General features: G+C 45.1%; 1 protein-coding gene across 2 annotated transcripts in view; it reads right to left on the bottom strand.

Moving 5' to 3' along the window:
* Positions 1–18,547, bottom strand: part of ash1 (histone-lysine N-methyltransferase ash1) — a 67,457-nt gene that overhangs the window by 6,475 nt on the left and 42,435 nt on the right. For both annotated transcript variants that reach the window (XM_089543151.1, XM_089543152.1), the window contains 9 exons: positions 18,472–18,526; positions 16,255–16,387; positions 13,730–13,880; positions 10,958–11,049; positions 7,622–7,708; positions 7,287–7,371; positions 6,284–6,539; positions 3,021–3,105; positions 1,160–1,341 (listed from right to left, as the gene is read on the bottom strand). In XM_089543151.1, the coding sequence (XP_089399277.1) occupies positions 1,160–1,341; positions 3,021–3,105; positions 6,284–6,539; positions 7,287–7,371; positions 7,622–7,708; positions 10,958–11,049; positions 13,730–13,880; positions 16,255–16,387; positions 18,472–18,526 (1,126 nt within the window). The remainder of the gene's footprint in view (positions 1–1,159; positions 1,342–3,020; positions 3,106–6,283; positions 6,540–7,286; positions 7,372–7,621; positions 7,709–10,957; positions 11,050–13,729; positions 13,881–16,254; positions 16,388–18,471; positions 18,527–18,547) is intronic.

Here is an 18,547-nt window from a genome sequence, read left to right as displayed (position 1 = left end):
CACTAAACGGTTCACACAAGCTATGCCTGTGAAGGCAGACAACAACGTGACCAAGAGTTGAGTGGGGAGCCTCAGTCTGCTCAAGTGCATTCTGGGGATAACTTAGCTGGGTTACCGTATTTACTCGCGTAATAGGCGCACTCGCATAATAGGCGCACCCCTAGTTAGGGCGCGAAAAATCAGATTTTTTTATTTCTGCGCATAATAGGCGCACCCCGAACTTGGCACTGTGATCAATACTGTATTTACACGATTGCAAGCCGACGCCTCACCACCCCCCGCTTCCCAATCTTTATTTTAACAAAGTTTTTGCTGAACTGACTACTAGTCCCTACTAGTGCTGCTGCCGTCGCAGCTGCTGCGGACCCACAGCATGTACAACGACATCGCGTAGAACAGCCGCACACAGTTTTCAGGGGTGCTCACTTTAAACGTCGGTTTGGAAAGCTTCATCTCCAGCCGGAAACGTTCCCGACTTAGGCCCGCGAAAACCTCGACGCTTGGAGTCGCGTACGAAAATTTAGGGACGCCGCAGTCGCAACTGCTGCACTTCTCGGCCACGTCGTATTTTCCGACCTGCCGCACGCTTGCCGTGTTCGAGAGCAAACTCCCAGCCGTGTGGTGCTTGCCCGTCGAGCTAAAACATCAACGCTCCGCGGCAAAGCCATAAACCACGATAACTATCGCGCTACCGCAAATCCCGGCGCTTGACAGTAACAACAACAACAAAAAAAAAAGAGCTGGAGATGCTGATGGCGATATAGATAGCGAAAGCTCGCGGCGGAGGAAAACGATGGTGATGATGAGCTTGGCCTTGGGTGCCCTCCGTGGGCGGCGTCTGAAAGCTCCTGTGCGCGTGTGTGGCCTCCGCGATCAAGCGCCTGTTGCGTGCAGCCGGAGCCGATTGCGGAGGCCTCGGCGCGTGCATTCCGAAAGTTTCGGTGCGGCCCTTACACGGACCCTTTTTTTTTTTTTAACATTTTCTTCGCAAAAACGGGGTGCGGCCCGTACACGAGTGCGTTTACGCGGTGTGTTCAATTTTGCGAGTCGAAAAATTTCTGGAAATTTTACCCCGCGTAATAGGCGCACCCCGAACTTTGAGCCGGATTTTCTGGAAAAAAAGTGTGCCTATTATGCGAGTAAATACGGTATTACGTACCGGGGCTTGTTGATCTTGTAGAAGAGCCGGGCACTTTTATCAACACGGCACTCGCAGATGTAGACGTCTTTTTCGGATGCACCCCGTGGTCGGCCCCGACAATAGGTGGCCAGGTCCAGCACCCAGCAGACACCGGCCACGCACTCCAGGGGCAGGATCTCGTACAGGGGCACACGCAGAACCTGCACCCAAGACATGCACATCATGGTGCTGCTTGCGCTGCTAGCCTCTTCGGTTTGTGGCACTAGCATGTGACAACACAATTATGGCTAGTAGTAGTAGTTTTTTCACAATGACGGCCATTCCTGAATATGTAGGCTACATTAGATGCATTTGGTGGGACATTGAAAAAAAAAGACTGGGTGAACAGGCCAAATGGCCTCGCAGCAAGATGATGCTAAAAAGAGAAAATTCACTGCACTATGCATGACCAAAAGTTGATGTGGTTGTCAGCAGCACCATAAAACCACACCCTCAGTTGACCCCGCTACGAAAAAGTGTTTTTTTTTTTTTTCCTTTCACAGCTGCTGATGAAAAAGTTCTTGGACAAAGTACATTAATCGTCGCCAGAAAGAATTCGTGCAGCCGAGCATGACTAGAAAGAGGGGGATGCCCACGAAGGGCATGATCACATGACCATCCCGTGCACATAGCCCATGCCTTGCGCTTCGAGCTAACATTCCCAAATATCCTTGGGAAAGACACGTTTGTGCTCGTAGGCGTTTGGCAACTGTACAGCCGAGCGTGACTGAAGGAAGTGGGGCAGGGACCCGCATGCATCTTTCTGTGCGCAATCATTATTGCACACAAGCAAGTGTTGACTTTCTGCACTACCAGTTGCATAATCGCACGTCAATTTTTTTGTCACCTTTTTCTTTCTCTCTGTCCTTTTGTAGCTACCACTGCATTGCCTTCCCTTCATTTTTTTGCCCTCCATGCATCTTTGAGTGCCCTGAGAGTGTACCCACCATCTAGACGCACAGTGGAGGCTCCGATACTGCATGATCACCACACCCTTTTTTTTCCCCTCTTACCTCGCTCCTATACCACAATGCAGTTGTTGCCCACTCCACAATCAGGTACACCCTTTGTAAAAAGTTTAAAGCCCAGGAGGGGGGTTTGATCACAGTGAAGAACCGCGTAAAACTCCTTGCCAGCTACTTTCAACAGGACACAAAGCAAATTTGAGAAACTAAGCCGCCGCCTTCTTGCCTCTTTCTATTTTGCTAATGAGTGAATATTCGTGCACTCAAACACAAAGGGGTTCCTTGGCACACTGCGAACGCTTCCAACTCGAAAGATTGTCGATTTATCTCTGGTTTCGTTGCGGTAAATGGAAGCAGGAAAAGCACAGAGCAACTAATAATCAGCAATGTACAGTAATTGTTAGGGTACTATTTATTTATCAGTACTGAGCTGACTTCTTTTTGCTGTCACCTGCTACAGTAGTCAGATAGGGGGTATCCTAGCAACATGAAACTTGGTTTGGTTTATAGGGGTTTAACATCCCAAAGCTGCTCAGGCTATGAGGCACACCGTAGTGAAGGGCTCCGGAAATTTCAACCACCTGGGGTTCATTAACGTGCGCTGGCATAGCACAGTACACGGGCCTCTAGAATTTTGCCTCCATCAATATTAGACCGCCACGGCCCGGATCGAACCCGCGTCTTTCGGGTCAGCAGCCGAGCACCAAAGCCACTGAGTTGCCGCGGTGGGCAACATGAAAGTGTTCTGTGCATACAAAGTATGTGCACACTAGCTCTCAAGAAAATGCTCTGTGGTGTACTTTTTATTTAGTTGCTAATAACAGTGTGCCAATTTACAGTATGTTCCTGCATTCAAAACTGTCAAGCTTGCATACCTCATTGTGGTAGAACTTGCGGGTTGGCTCGTGGAAGGTCTCGTGCGGCCTCAGATAATGGTGCCCATAAATGAACTTCTCTCCCCTGCAAGCAAGCAGAAAAGCAGTGCACAGGTCAGACAAAGGAACAAAGCAAGATGTGGCACACAGCCACCAGCAGTTTTTCTCATTTTACAGCTGCAGCACTGGGTGAACATTAGGGGTGTACAAATATTGTACAAGTATTCTACAAATTTGAATCAAACTAAAGTCAAAATCTGCTATGATGAACGCCCCTACAATGAAGTTTTTCCTATTCTTTGTCAACATATTATGCAAACCAACTTCTTTCGGAGCAGGGTTCTGCTTAACTTTTTGCGAAGTAAAAGTGAACTTGGCAATTTTTTTGCGATGTAAGGAACATATGAGGATGCCAACTTTTCATTTTTTGCACGTCCAAAGATGTCTACAGAATTTATTATCCCATTTAGTTTTGTCAAAAATGTACTTCAAATTACGCAGCCGAAATAAAATCGTTCCTCCTCCACAAATGGCACCACTGACACATACACATGGGTCAGCACACAACGACTGAATGTGGATCATGCACAAACGCATGCTCAAATCGTTGCTGCACACACTGCACAAATTATAGAATACCGCATAAACTCGTGTAAAGGTGGCACTTTCTTTTTAAATCGAGTGTAAATTTCGAAGGTGCGGCCCATATGAATTAAAAAAATAACGTATAACTATGTTTTTTTTCTTCTCAGTTATCTGTGGTCCTTACACAAGATTACACAGTACTAGTTATGGTTCAAGGAGCTTGTCGATGTCAAGTCTTTCCTCTCTAACCTGAAAAAAAGGAGCAGTGAAGCGAGTAGCAGGCTATGTAGGGACCATGAACGATTAAAAATACTACAGCTCTTCACAGCAAGGACCACAGACACAAACTAGAATGCTTCATAGCCACGACTCTTTCATCAACAACGGAACTAATGCTTTGCTTCCTCTCCTATCCAAGTTGCAAAGTGTTCTAGGTTTGGACCCAAAAGTGTCGCAGACACAAATACCATAACTGCGAAATCACCTCTGGTGCGGGAAGATATGTTCTTTTTCCAGCATCAGAAATATCGCTTATTCGGAGAATGGAAGACCTTGCAAAACATATCAGTAGATGGTGAGGTGGAGGAGGCCTGATATAGCATTAATTGGCCGCCTGTACAAGGGATGTTGCGTCAGCACAAAAGCATGTCATGTGAGTCATGTTTATGTGTGTTATGCATTGTGGGCAACAAGTTTCTAGCGCAATTGCAACAGTGTGAGCCATACCTGGCTGGCGCAACACTTGCGGTTTCGTGTGGTGCGTGTTGAGTATGTGTAACTCTTCGCAATTAAAAAAGAAGGATTCTGCTGCCTCAGCTATGAGTCCTCTCCCCCCGGTGACAGGCTACTCACACACTGCGGATGGTAGGAACCTGGTGCGTACAGTAGAAACAGCAATCACCCTCCACCGTCAAAGGCTCAGCTCACCGCCATTGTGAAAACAAACTTAACATGCTATAGTCGGATACAACTTAAGTCTGCAGTGAAGCTCCGCCCACGTTCAGCCTCAGTGCACAGGATTCCTCCACGACAAAGAAGTATAGTCCGTTGCTTAAACGTTTCTTGTTACGTAAACAAGAAGCTTAGCACAAGAAAAAAATTATGAACTCTAGAATTCTGATACGTCGATTGTTTGATATAATCAAACATTAAAAATTTGGTTTAGTTTACAGTTGCGATTGGCCAACGGAGTAATACAAGACGCTGTGAACCGCGGCCCAGTGTTAGCAGCTGCTGTTTTTGTAAGTTGTATCCTACTATAGTGAGCATTTCAAAATAAGGTGGTTCCGACAGCGAACTGAGCATTGTTTCCACAGTTGTAAAAGTGTGCGGTTGTACTTTTTGCAAAAAAGTGTGAATAATCTGAAATATTATTTTTTTCCATACTTTGAGGGTCCAAATTAGGGATGGAAGTTATATGGAGAGGCGAGTAATAAGTGCTAAAATATGGCACGTTCCTCTGCTGCTTACTAAGGAGGCAACAAAGTAATGTATGCACTTACTTTTGTACCAATAAAAGAGGGACCAATGAAGGACCAATAAGGAAAACCAATAAGGAAAATAAGGAGGACCAATAAGGGAAACGACCGATAAAGTGGTTACTGGAAGTGTCCACTCTGCCCGTGCTGACTGGTTGAATCCCCATAAGCAGAGGTGATGGCTGTGTGATGACACCTGACCCATTTTTACCGTTACGTCACCTTAGCTGAAGCTTGTCCTATAAATACTTGCAATATACATTACAACACTCAAAAGCAGAAATGGAAGGCTGTGTCCGAATGAAAGGCAGTAAAAACTTCTATGTAACAGACATGAGCCGAGATGGTAACAGTGACGTTTGCTATTTTTTTTAACAAGCCACGACGTCCATTTAAACATGCCCACTTAGTGGACGCTTCCATGCTTGGGTAGTAGTCTGCAGATGAGGTGTGAAACTGGCTGTTACATAAATTCTAGGAGCATGCCCTTGTGCTTGCTTTACCATGACCCAGATTTTGAGCCTGCACCACATTTCTGCGTATGGTTTATAAACAGTGGCACAAAAAAAAAAAAATGCCCACAGAAATATGTGCACAGGGGCCATGAGCATGAACGAAAATCTGCACACACTTTTCACTGCAGTGATTAATCAAACGAGCATACCACTGAGCAAATCACCAGAGGCTCTTAAGAATGGCAAGAGGCCTTTCTTTTTTTCTAAGCATTCTAAATTTAACTTCTTCATTGATATTCAATTTAAACTAAGCATTTTCTTAACTGCTATTTGACGATATTGGATTCAAACTCCAATAAAATTGAAACTTCACTATTTGTAAACTAAGGGACACACAAAACATTTCAACTAGAGAAGAAATTCTCATTCGAACACAACAACAAACCAGTAAATGGACTTTCTAAACAGAATTTAAACAATGAATGAGTCAGAACAGTACCATGACTAGGTTCAACTCTGATGAATGGGCATTGAAACTGCAAGAAAAAAAATCAGCTCACACTCCTAAGGCAGCATTGTCTTCTTCTTCATCACACATTCTCCCCACTGCACATACATATCCTGATGGTAAAGTGGGGGGTAAAGCCACTTGACACTTTTAGACACCGCAATCATCTGAAAACATTTAATGTGATGTGCAAGCACTCTTGCGACCGAGGAGGACACCCTTCCCGCTATCACGCACCGTTCATTTTTCCAGAGGCGTTCCACACGGAAGATGTCGAGGTTCCCGCCTTCATCCGAAATGGGGCTATTGCTGCCATGTAGGTTCCGGAGGAGTGTTGATTTCCCTCCACCTTCTTCCGCCTCTTCAGTCTCTGTGCCGTCAGCACCTTCAGCACCTTCACCTCTTTTCGAAGACTTCTTGTCCCCACGTGTCTCTTGTGACACGGGCTTCAGTGGGCTTTTGTCTTTGAACTTGCTCAAGTACACGCAGTCCCCTGAGGATTAAAGCAGTACGCTTGCCTTTGCACCACATGCAGCCAACACAAACTTAGCCAACACAAAATTCAGGCGTACTGTACAGCAGGCATTACACCTAGCTCCAACAGTTACCCGGCTGAGAACAGATATCGGTGATGGCACCATCACTAAGGTCACAGATAATTCATTGGTAGTTAATTATCCACAGACAATTTTATCCACTGAGATATTCTTGACACAGGAAACCTACATGATACCCTCAAATTTGTATTGCCTTTCTATCACCATGACTACATATGTACCAAACATGATTCAAAATTTCAACATCAGTAGCATGAGTTCTTTCTAGTGCCATCTCCCCACCAACAGCCACACAGGAAACAGTATGTACTATCAGCAACGAATGAAACGTGAACAAGAAAACTGAGATGGCAGCACAAAAACACCAACGTATGAGCTCGTGTATTGGAAATACAAGCGCGGTTGAACAACACTTTGAAAGAAGAGTCTTCGTGCCTTCGAAATTAAAATAGCAGGAGCTAGTATTCAGCTTTCCCTTGCTAAGAGCTGCTTATTTTGCAGTCCATGGTTCAGTTGTACTGTTCGCATTTCATTTCTTGCTGATAGTACATGCAAGCCTTTGAACCTAGAACTTTAATTATAGCTCTGCACAGCTTACAGAAATGCAAAGCATGAAGAGGGACCTGCAGAGGCACGCATCTGTACTGCTTAATTTTTTCAAGCTAACACAAACACTCGCTCACCTTGCTTAACTTGCAGACTCCCTTTCAGGAGTGTCAGGTACGACTGAGGATCACCCTCAGCCACAGGAGGTCCCAGGGGAATTTCCTGGTAAGATCACATCAAAATGCGCATCATCAAAAAGTGTGACTATCTACACTTACATTGTACAAAAAAAAAAAAAAAAAGCACTTAACACTAAGTTAAAGCAGTGAACGCAATTGTTTGCACAGCTAAATGCATCGTTCCACAGTGAAATGGACGGCTAAGTGAGCTGAATGCATTCACGAAAAATGTAAGCATGAACAAACTACAAAGCACTGTTCAGATTTTGCCAGCATAAGATGCAACAGCTTACCAGGTTGACTTCTCGTGGATTGCACAACTCGCACAGGTAGTTCTCTATGTCACCATTCACTCCCATGCAGTCACAATGCTGCCACACCTAGACAACAGGAAAGATCAACATGAGATGCCCGACAAATATCCAGTTTTAAAGAGACTGTCATCACTGTCATAATTCTCCATTCATGTGCAAAGTTGTGTGCATTTCCTTTTGTTGTAGAGCAGCAGAAATGTGTGCTCGTCACAAGATGTTCACTATGCTTGCTGTGAAGTCTGACACATGTGACGATGGCCCGTGCAAAGAGGCTCCACTGCTACTGCGTTGCACCATGAAGGAGGCCATGGAAGCCCTTACCATTTTGGAGCAGTGCTGCCGACAGTATGCACGTGGTAAAGCATTTATTTGACGGAACTTTCACATAGTTTCCATCTTAGAATCAGAGCCAGTCCTGCACCAAATAGCTTCACTATGATACAAATTATTTCTGGCAGGTTCTGGGGGCCCAATCGATATGACCATTGGATAATTCGAATGATTTTTTTTTTTTTTTCCCGGTCTTCTAAAGTGCAAATTGCGATTTCACTGCACTATCGTGATCAAAAGTTTGAGGGATGTGAGTGTGCGGAAAATTTTTTATTTCTCCACAGTCACGCAACCCAGTCACCTGAAATGTGTCCAGGTATAAGGGGACATACAGTCGAACCCGGATATATCGAATTCAAAGGGGATCAGCAAATTGTTCAATATAGCAAAAATTCGATATACAGATATAGGCTAAAACTGCACTCACGATCATAACAACTGTGGCTTACTGTTTGAAACAGCCGCGAATCACATAGTATGGGCACGCAATGTGAAAGCGCTTTATTTCACGGAAAAAAAATCACTAATTTTGGGCTGCTTTTTCCTCTGGGAAACGAAGTTGAAAACACTGGTCTTGATCTTCTCGAGACTGCCCAGGTGCGAGAGCCCAGTGCCTTCCATTTCGCCGCAACAGCGCCGAATCAGGCTGAACGCTGACACCAGTTCAATGGCTGTGCACGGACGCGTTTCTTCAACAACAGGGTTGCCCTCGTCGTAGCTGGAATCGACGTCTTGAACGCCAGCTATTCTGGCCACAATGTCCTCATCAGCGAGGTCGGCTACCGCTTGAACTCCGCTGTCAGCGTTAATGAAGTCCTCAACAGTCACTTCGGATGGAACGGCACCGGGAAAATTGGACAAGTCCCGAAACGCGTCGTCCAAGCACTCATCATCATCTAAAGCTTCCGGACATTCATCTCCGGCCACTTCAAGGCCTGCTTTGCCAAAACAGTTGGCTACTGTGGCCTGCTTCACGTCGCTCCAAGTGCCGGTGATCACCTGGATTGTGCCGAGCAGGTCAATCTTTAGATCGGTTGCGATGCGGAGGTTTACGAGGAGCCGTTGAATAAGTCGCTTCCTATAGCCTACTTTGAATGCCTTTATGATACCCTGGTCGAGAGGCTGCAGTCTCGCTGTGGTGTTCGGTGGGAGAAACTTCAGTTCGATGTGCTGCAGCTTGCAAGCCGTTTGATGGGCCGAACAGTTGTCTACCAGAAGGCAAACTCGGCAGCCCGACTTGCCCAACTCAGTGTCCCAAGCCTGCAGTCATTCAACAAAAAGTTGACGTGTTATCCAGGCCTTCCTATTACAGCCGTAGCGGACGGGAAGCTATTTGCAGTTCTTGAAGCAGCGTGGCGACTTGCTCTTTCCGCTCACGAATGGCCGTAGCTTGCACGAGCCGTCCATGTTGGCCGCAAGCAGCACTGACACACGCACTTTGCTCATTTTCCCGCCGTGACATGAGGTCCCACGAAGAGCGAGTGTCTTATTCGGCAACATTTGCCAAAAAAGACCAGTTTCGTCTGCATTGAAGATTTATCCAGGCGAAAACTTCGCAGTGATCTTCGGCCACTCCTCAGAAAGCCACTGCTGCATCTCCTGGCTGCTGACAGCCCCACTTTCGCCTGAAATGGCCTTCCCTACAATGCCGTGGCGGTTTTTAAACCATTGCAGCCACCCAGCGCCACCGCAAAAGTTCTCTTTGCCAAGAGCCATAGCAAACCATTTGGCCTTTTCGATTAACATCGAGCCATCCATGGGAATATTTTTCGCTCGGGTTTCAAGAAACCACGTACAGAGCGCCTTCTCCACTTTGTCAAAAGCAGCAGGGCGCACACGACACGCTCCCAAGCGACTTTCCTCACTTGCTTTAAGCTTGACCTCCTGCTTGTTTTTTAACAACGTACTTAAAGTACTCCACAGAATGCCGAATGCGTCTGCCACGGAGGACTGCTTTTCTCCATTCTCAACACGCCGGATTACCTCAAGCTTTGTTGCAAAGTCCAGATTCTTCCTCTTGGATGCCATAGCTTACCAGATGACAGCAGTCATACACGCCACACACAGCGTGTTGAAACACAAGGCGCACACAACAAAAACACACGAGGCGCAGAAGGCGAGTGGCAGTCAACGCGGCTGCGAAGGAACGACAAAGGGAAAAGAAAGAGCAGGGAGAAAGATCAGCAGAATGTGCCGTCGAGGGCGCTCTGGGTGCAATCGCCCCTTTTCTATGCTTCGGTTTTCTTTCTTTTTTTTGAGCGCTCTCATCTCTCCAGACCCACAAGCGACCGTGCCAGACTCCTCACTTACAACTGGTTTTCTCTTTCCCCAGGAAGCGTGGCTTGGAAACGTCGCCGTGCGTCTCCATGCCGCGCACCCTCTTCGCTGAGCTCCAATGACCTTGCCCAAGCACACGCCAGCGGTACAAGAGGAGCGGGAAAGCTCGCGCCGCCGGGGCGCAAAAACGGGGGAACAAAAAAAAAAGCCCTGTGTCTCCGTCGCTAGGCGGCGGCCGCGTGTGCGCATAGGAAGAGCCTGCTGACTGACTGCGGAAATGTTCTCCGCTGAGGACTGGACACGAATGTCTTTGGGGAAAGCGCACCTTCCAGGGGCGCGGTGCGACGCGGCATTCGATATATCCAATGTCCGGCAAAAATGGGATTTCCTATACTGTCCTATACTTTTACATAGTATTTTCAAGGGGGTAATCTGTGTGTTCGATATAGCCAATAATTCGAAATATGCGGGTTCGACTGTATATGCTCTATCCGCTGGCAACAATACCACGCGACTGGGCAGCGAGGTTTGGCTGCAATGAACTTTTTTGCGAGAACACGCATCCCATAATAGTCTGAACGCGATAGTACCTTGAAAAGGCCTGAAAATACCACAATGAACTGCAGTGAATTTTTTTTCCCAGGCATGAACAACTTCACCTGTCATACAGCACTGAAGTCACACTAAAACAAGAAACCACACACTCACAAAGCACTTTTCGCACTGGATCATGAGGCCCTCGTCCTTGAAGATGTTGCAGACGCACCGGATCACCTCCTCGTCCTCCTCCGCAGGTTTTTCTTTTCATCACGAGAAAGAAAAAAAAGTGAACAGAGCCAATTTCAAGTTTTGCAAAGTTACAAAAGCACACTTGCATCCAAGGTCAAAAAAGGGAGAGAGAAAACTCTGAGCATACTGTGGCATTCCAGCAGCTCCGCTAAAACCAAAAGAACTGCCGCAATCTACACCTGCGCCTAATTTCAGTTGCGATGACTGTGAATGCAGTCCTAATGGGACAGCACACCATACACTGCAATGCTGCAGTGCTGCTGTGCCTTGTTAATATGGAAAGTATTTGTCTATAATCATGAATGAAAAAAAAAAGGATTTCAGAAAAAAAAAAAAAGGCGATTAAGATTTGCTTCTGTGCACAGAGCAGTCTTGTGGAGCGGATATTAGACATAATTCTTCCCAAACTAAAGCCCATCATCTCGGTTGCCATTATACTCTATAAAATACAGTGCCATTTGAAGCACCTCGCAGGCCATGGGTCCTAGGTGGAGCCTCTCCTCATACGGCTGTTCGTGTGTTAAAAACTGGTAGTACATCTGGGTGGCTGAGAGGTGTTGAATATGGTTGTCAAGGTAGCAAAAAATCTAAATTTAAAGAGCTTAAGGTATTCATGCAGTACAGCAGAATAAAGACATGTTGAATGGGTATCCTGGCTGTTGTAAAGCATGGCAGCTTCACAGAATCGACAGCACATAAAAAGAAATTTAATTGATCTTCGATTTATCACTTAATCAAGTTGCTCTTTCATTGTCAAATTTGATTGCAAGCATGTGGCAAAAATGCACACATGGAAAGTACTGCATCTGCATGTTGCTGTGTGTCTAGTCAGCCTGAATGGACCCACTAAAGCAACTGCATTGATGACATTGAGAGCTCCACAAATTTCAATCAATGTGCTAAGAAAATATCCCTGGCAAAGTTGCTGCACTGACCTTTATTCAAATGCCATGATAATGATGGGCTCATTTCATTTTCAAGCACTTCATTTATAATTCAAGCTAACAGTATGTGTATTTCACGGATCTGATCAGCAGTCAGTTTTATATTATTTTCTTTCAAATCAAGAATTTCGTACTCGCAAACCACTAAAGGAAAAGAAGAAAAAAAAATTACAAGGGCACTGAAGTCTTCTTTAGTGGAGAAATAAAAAAGCATTGCCTTTGTTGCTGCTGCTGCGTCTGACTACTACAGCACTTCCACAGTTTGCGGTTATGAGATACTATGACACTTTGTTATATCCAGTCTTGTTCGTTATATCCGATTTTTGGTTATGACATACGAGGACACCAAGAACCATTGCCTCACAATTTTAATAAATTGGCTTTTGAGGAGAGGAAAGGGCACAGTAATGACATCTGGGACACCTCAACCCTGCCTGAAGGGAAAAGATAAAGCCTCAGAAAGCATGCAATTGAAGGTGAACATGTCATTGGTCCGAACCCCTGTCACAAGCAAGCCTCCAACTTGACTAAAACCTGTAAGCCACATGCAAAGAGAAATGCTGTGACACCACCCAGAGCGCTGTACAACAAACAGTTGCTCAAAATTTTGGTGCAAATGTAGTCGGGAATACTGCCACCACACTGAGGTCAACCGATGATGCCATCCCTGGGATCTCATCTAGACCTGGGGTATTCGCTAAATGTAGTGAAAACCATCACTTCTTTCAATCATTCCTCACACATCTATTTCATTTATTCCTTAATTGGTTACTACATGCTACACCACACAGTCATCACACAATTAAATCTGACTCTGAGGTATGAGGTCATGTGAGAGGTACCACTTCCTGTGGACACATTGCGGACGTGGTTCAGACAACTTCCAGTGACGGCTTTTCCTTCGCATGAGGCATATAATGCTTTCGCTTTAACCCTTTGAGGGTCGAATTATTTTGAAGAAAACTTTACCAGGTGGTCAAATTACTTTATTACGGATCTTGAATCTACAAAATGTATATAATCGAGAATAAATAGTAAAAAAAAAGTTAGGAACAGTACTTTGGTGACAGCATCACTCACAACTGGAAAATGTTCAATAGAATAGCAACGGTGATAAGCAAGCTAAGAGCAGCGCCAATAAAGATAGAAATCAACTTTGGCAGCCCCTGCAAGATAGTGCTGACAAAAAGAAAACTCAAATTTCGCGCGACTCCGTTGCGATCACGCGGCGAAACCAAAACTACAAAAGGGGTGTTGCCGCAGTCTGTGCCGCCGCCACGGTGTAAGAATAATTATTCTTACACCATGGCCGCCGCGGTAAAGCTAGACATAAGTTCTGCTTATCTCCGTAAGAAGGCAGCACAAAATCCAAACACTTCTTGTAAGTCCTAATAGGTGGCAGCACCCCCCAGTGAGCACGCATTGTTCTTTTGGCGCAAAATTTCAAACGGAAGATCGAAACCATACCCGTACGGCAAAGACCTTGCGGGACAGAAAACCACCGCCGTACATATACGGCAAAAACCTTCAAAGGGTTAAAGAAAAGACACCTTTACCTCTTAAAACACAAAAGAACCTTAGACGAAGTATCAGGTGGCACAGTAAGAAAAAAGGAAAGGTGATCATGGAAATCACTTTCCTGATCATGGAGAGCACTTTCCTGCCATAACAAGAGTGTGTGAAGAGGCATGCTCTGTTCAGTCAAGATGCATACATGACAACGCGGGAGAAAATAAGAGGAACTCACCGTGATTGGCCGAGTAAGTGCTGAAGTGCGACGGCACTGGCTCTCCAAGAATATCTTCCAGAATGGGCACCACCAGGTACTTGGCTTCTTCATAACAACGTTTCAGCTTGCCCACCGATGTCATCAGTTCTGTGTTGTCCTTGTGATACAGCTGCACATTTCATGTCAATTAAAGCGCCAGTGAATGACAATAAGCTTTGCTGAACTCTGAGTTACACACAAGAAAGAGTGACCCCTTAAAACTCTAACCAGCATATATATCAAAGAAACGTGATTCGCTTGAGATGAATTGTATTTAGAGATTACAAATACCAAACATTCGGATCGAATCGAATATCGCATAGTTGACTATTTGACCGAATATTTGGGATTACAGATTATTTGCACAGGCCTAACCAAGTCGTTTCTGCGTTACTTTGTCATAAATGCTCGGTTTGCGTGGGGTTTTACTATAGTGGAGTTCCAGTGTACCGTTAGGTGTCAACATCACTACATCTACTGGTGATTTTCACAACATTGAGGGGGCACCTAAATGGATCCAATATGGTGGTGATACGGGGTACTGCTACTGAGGTCAGCCTATGTGAGAATCCTGCTTGTTTGTCGATGGAAGCAACATAACGGGAGTCGAGCAGTCTCCTTGCTCAATGGTGTAAAGGAATAAACGAGAAACAACAAAGAAATTGCTATCTGGCATTCGAAAATGGCCAGTATGAAGGTGGAGCGGTAGAATAAACGAGAAACAACAAAGAAATTGCTATCTGGCATTCGAAAATGGCCAGTATGAAGGTGGAGCGGTAGAATAAAGCATATGGGGCGAGTTTGTGCATGATGAAATGAATGGCGGCGCAACGACCACAGCACAGGAAAAAGACAACACATGCAACAATGCATGCGAGTAGTAGATGGCTGATGTGCACTTTGGAGAACATTAAAATCAATGGCACCGAAGACGAAGACTTTTACCCAGCGGATGAATGACAAAATCAAATGCAGGTAAGCAAGACCTACTGATGCTAATGTGCCCTGATGCTTTGCATGAAACAAGCTACAAAAGCTTGGCAGTCGCTGTCACTTGGGTTCAAAATGAGCCCTTTCGCTCCTTTCACTCCTTTTGCTTTTCTTTTGCACGTTCATACATTTTGTTAACAATGCGCTGCATTAAATAAGTACAGATCTCTAATGTAGAGATGGAAAGCAAGACCAAAGAGGTCCCCTTTTATCGCACACCGTCTTCAAGGAGCAATCAACCACTCCGTGTGCTCTCTTGCTCGTATGCAGTGGATGGAAGGCATGCACCATATATTGCCTCATATAAGTATATAAAAGTATATAAAGTTTTTTTCCTTTCTTTTCTTTTTTCCAAAAATGGCCATCTCAAATAGATGGTGTCCCAAGGTCTGCGAGTTGAGAAACTGACTTATATTCAGAGTCAAATAATACGCGGCAATATACAATAATAAACGTAAGGCCTCTAACATAAAACTATTTTGTTCAATCCTGCTAAATTCTTGTCATCCACCTCTCTGTGTGCAATTCCAGCGACACTGACAGCAAAAATAATCAGAATAATATGCAACTAGAATAGTATTATACAATCCCCATCCCTCTGTGGGAAAGTACTACCTTATAGTTCAGGCAAATAATTTTAGTGCGATAGAATTAGGAGGGCCATTAAGGTGGAATCTGTTCGGCAGCGCCGGTAGTGTCTGTGTGATGCCTCCCCTGCCAGGTGGTGTTTGGGGGGATTTCCCTCTAGCGAACTACCCTATGTAAACCGCCTCCCAACCCCCCTCCAGTTGTAAGGAAGAGGAGGGTGACACCGAACGATCAATGACTGGGCAAAAATGACAATGAGTGGAAAGAAAATGACCTGGACCAGAGCAGGCCTATATGCAAAATGGCAGCCTTTTGAAGAACAATGTGCGAAAAAATGAGACTTGCAGAAGCTACTCCTTCTCGCACTGCTCAGGAAGGGCAACCTGGGTCTCACAAGCCCCATCGGTGACACGTGTTAAGTATTGTGACACGTGTTAAGTAAGTTAAGTATTGTCCTGAGTGCTCCCTATCTAGCAATATCCACTGCATTACTTCACCTGACGGTTCTCAGACACAACATAGTCAAGACTTTTTAAAAATGCCATCTAAACGCTTCTTTGTGCACAGCAACAAAATAAGTGGGTGAGCAAGCAGTCACAGTATGACTGCTAATGAATCTTGTTCATAATGACTATGCAGCAAATTAGCAAACTAAAACACATTTTTTTTTTTTCATTTTGGGGAAAAGGTTTGTTCTCAAAAACGAACAACAAAATTCTGAAGTAAAAAAAATAGTCTGCTAGTGTTGCTCTGCACAATTTTACAATGAACAAAAAAGTTTTTGGTTTGGTTTTTTGAGGAAGGGAAATAACGCAGTATCTGTCTCACATATCTCGGCGGTTTTTGATGAACTTTTGTGTTCTCTAAAAACAAATAAACAAAAACTGCCACTAAGCTAACTGTAAATGACAAAATTAGTTACAAACCTCAGCATTGTCAAAAAGAAGGTTGAAGTCAGCTGCAAAAGTCTCCAAGTCCTTGTACTCCCCCGTGATGATATTCTTCTCAATATTGTTGAGGTCGATTGGTGTGTGGATCTTCTCAAAGTAGTCAGGGCACCTGTTGAGGAATTATGGCAACAAAACTGCTCCAACTTCGCACGTTTACCGCAAAACCAGTGCCTTCACATAAGCGTTCCTCAGAAAAATTATCTTTGCACTCAGTGCAGTGAGCAGTCTTCAGTGGTAAGTTTCTCACAGCTCCACTACAGCTCCAATATGTGGTGTGCTGTGCCGGACACTTTAATTGCATGTTGGCAGCTTTGAGCTTCCATCGTTCTACCACACGGCATTCAAGCTTTCCCCTCTTTTTCCCCCCGTATGACATTCGAGACCCTCCCCCCTCCCCTTTTTCTTTTCCAGTCGCCAAAGTTAGGGTGTCGACCTACACAAAGCATGGACCAATATGCGATTAAATACACTAACATCACTGCAGTGCAGTCAAGCCCACATGAACTGTGACCATCACGATGCATACTAGGGATATGGCAAGGGGTCTCAGACCTCGCAACATTGACCGCTCCCTAGTGGTCAATGCTACTGTTGTTCTCCCAAACACAGGGCCTTGTGTTCTTTTTTTTTTATGACGGGTCATAAATGTACAGATCTGTCGCACCCGGGTCAGAGTACAAGAGACAGCAGGAATTAACCGTGCCAAGAGTGCATTCGTTAGCCCCACCAGTTATTGCCTGTGCAGTTAGCAATAGAAAGCAGATGGAACATTATGCAAATTAGGAGGGAGGAGGAGCAATATTTAATCACAGTGAGATGGCACTCTGGCCTATGTTAGCGCCTTGCTAGCCTGCTTAGCCAAACAAGCACTCAGCATGCCCCTCAGCCTGGAGCAGATGGGAAGTAGTGCTGCATGACCACTTTTGCCTAGATGACTGCTGCCTACGAGATTCTCACTTCAGAAGCACTCATGCATCCGTACAAACCCACCAAATTAATGTGCTTTTAATGAGCCCAAAATATGGCTCGCGCTAGAGTTTGACTAAAAGCTGACGGCTTGGAACGTTTTCTGAGCATCGAAACTTGCTGCTACACAAACGAGTTACACCAGTGCATTCTTCCTTAGAACTGTTGCTGCCTGCTGCTCAGAGGACAGCATCCTGACAAAAACGCAGTGCCATGCCTACACACCTACCAAGCAACATCATGGAGGCTGTGCAAGTGGTGCGCCCACGAAAACATACCACTCTGCTGCATTTCACTCGTACTTCTAGAAGTAAGGGTTTTGACAAAAACTTGGAGCAGTATAAGACGACACGTCTGGCATTGCAAATCACGGTCATGGCAGTCCAGCGTTCAGTTATCGAGTGCTCTGGTTATAATTTTCACTGATGATGAATCACTTTTTGGACGTGGATGGAGTCAGCAAATCTGCATGCCAGCTGTGTATCACTCAACCACATGCCACTCTTACTTCTCAAGATCTCAGCGAGAGGCAGGATAAAAATGGGAAAGAGGTAAAACTAAGTGCAGGATGACGCCTATCAAGGTACTTAACCTTTGGAACATTGAAAAATGCTTGTCTGCACTTCGGACATACGTCAAACTAGTTTTTGGGCGCCGATATAGCCAGAATGAAGAGGCATGCTAGCTTTGGCAGCACTTCATGCTATGTATAAATGGAGTATAGACACAAAAACAGCTACACTTTCATTTTCTCTCTCCCACTTGAATTCCCCTCTTCTCTGAAAATGGAGAGGAAGATTTCCATTTCTCCACTTTGCCACCTGCCAACCATGGCAGCTGGCAGGATTAGGCTTCACCAGGACAGACAATGCCTTTATCACTAGTGACCCACCTTGTGCTAGTGCACTCCACCTGTCAACTGTGGCAGGTGGCAACTAGCAGGTGGAGGATTCATCCGTAGAATGGATGGCCTTTTTGCTAGCGAGTCATATAATGCTAGCACACTAAAAATTACACACATCGTGGCTGCGTACACAAACACTGCTTTGACATTAAGCCCAAAAGAGTGACATAACTCTACATGACATAACATAGGAGTCTGACCATCCACTTGCTGTAGGATCTCCATAATATAGTCAATATCTTCTACTGCACGACCAGGCCTGTCAGGTTATGCTCACAAGCATGCAAGCCTACTTACAACATTACAAGCATCATGTAACTTACTTTCGCTTTGATGGAAGGTTGACAAACGGCGTCGACAGCACTTTGCCATTCTCATCTGAAAACAAACAGTGCAGAA

The sequence above is a fragment of the Amblyomma mixtum genome, chromosome 5 (assembly GCF_055824585.1).
Source record: "Amblyomma mixtum isolate Tamu chromosome 5, ASM5582458v1, whole genome shotgun sequence".
NCBI lineage: Eukaryota > Metazoa > Arthropoda > Arachnida > Ixodida > Ixodidae > Amblyomma > Amblyomma mixtum.
The sequence above is the reverse complement of the archived record's forward strand: the minus strand, read 5'-3'. Positions and strand labels throughout refer to the sequence as shown.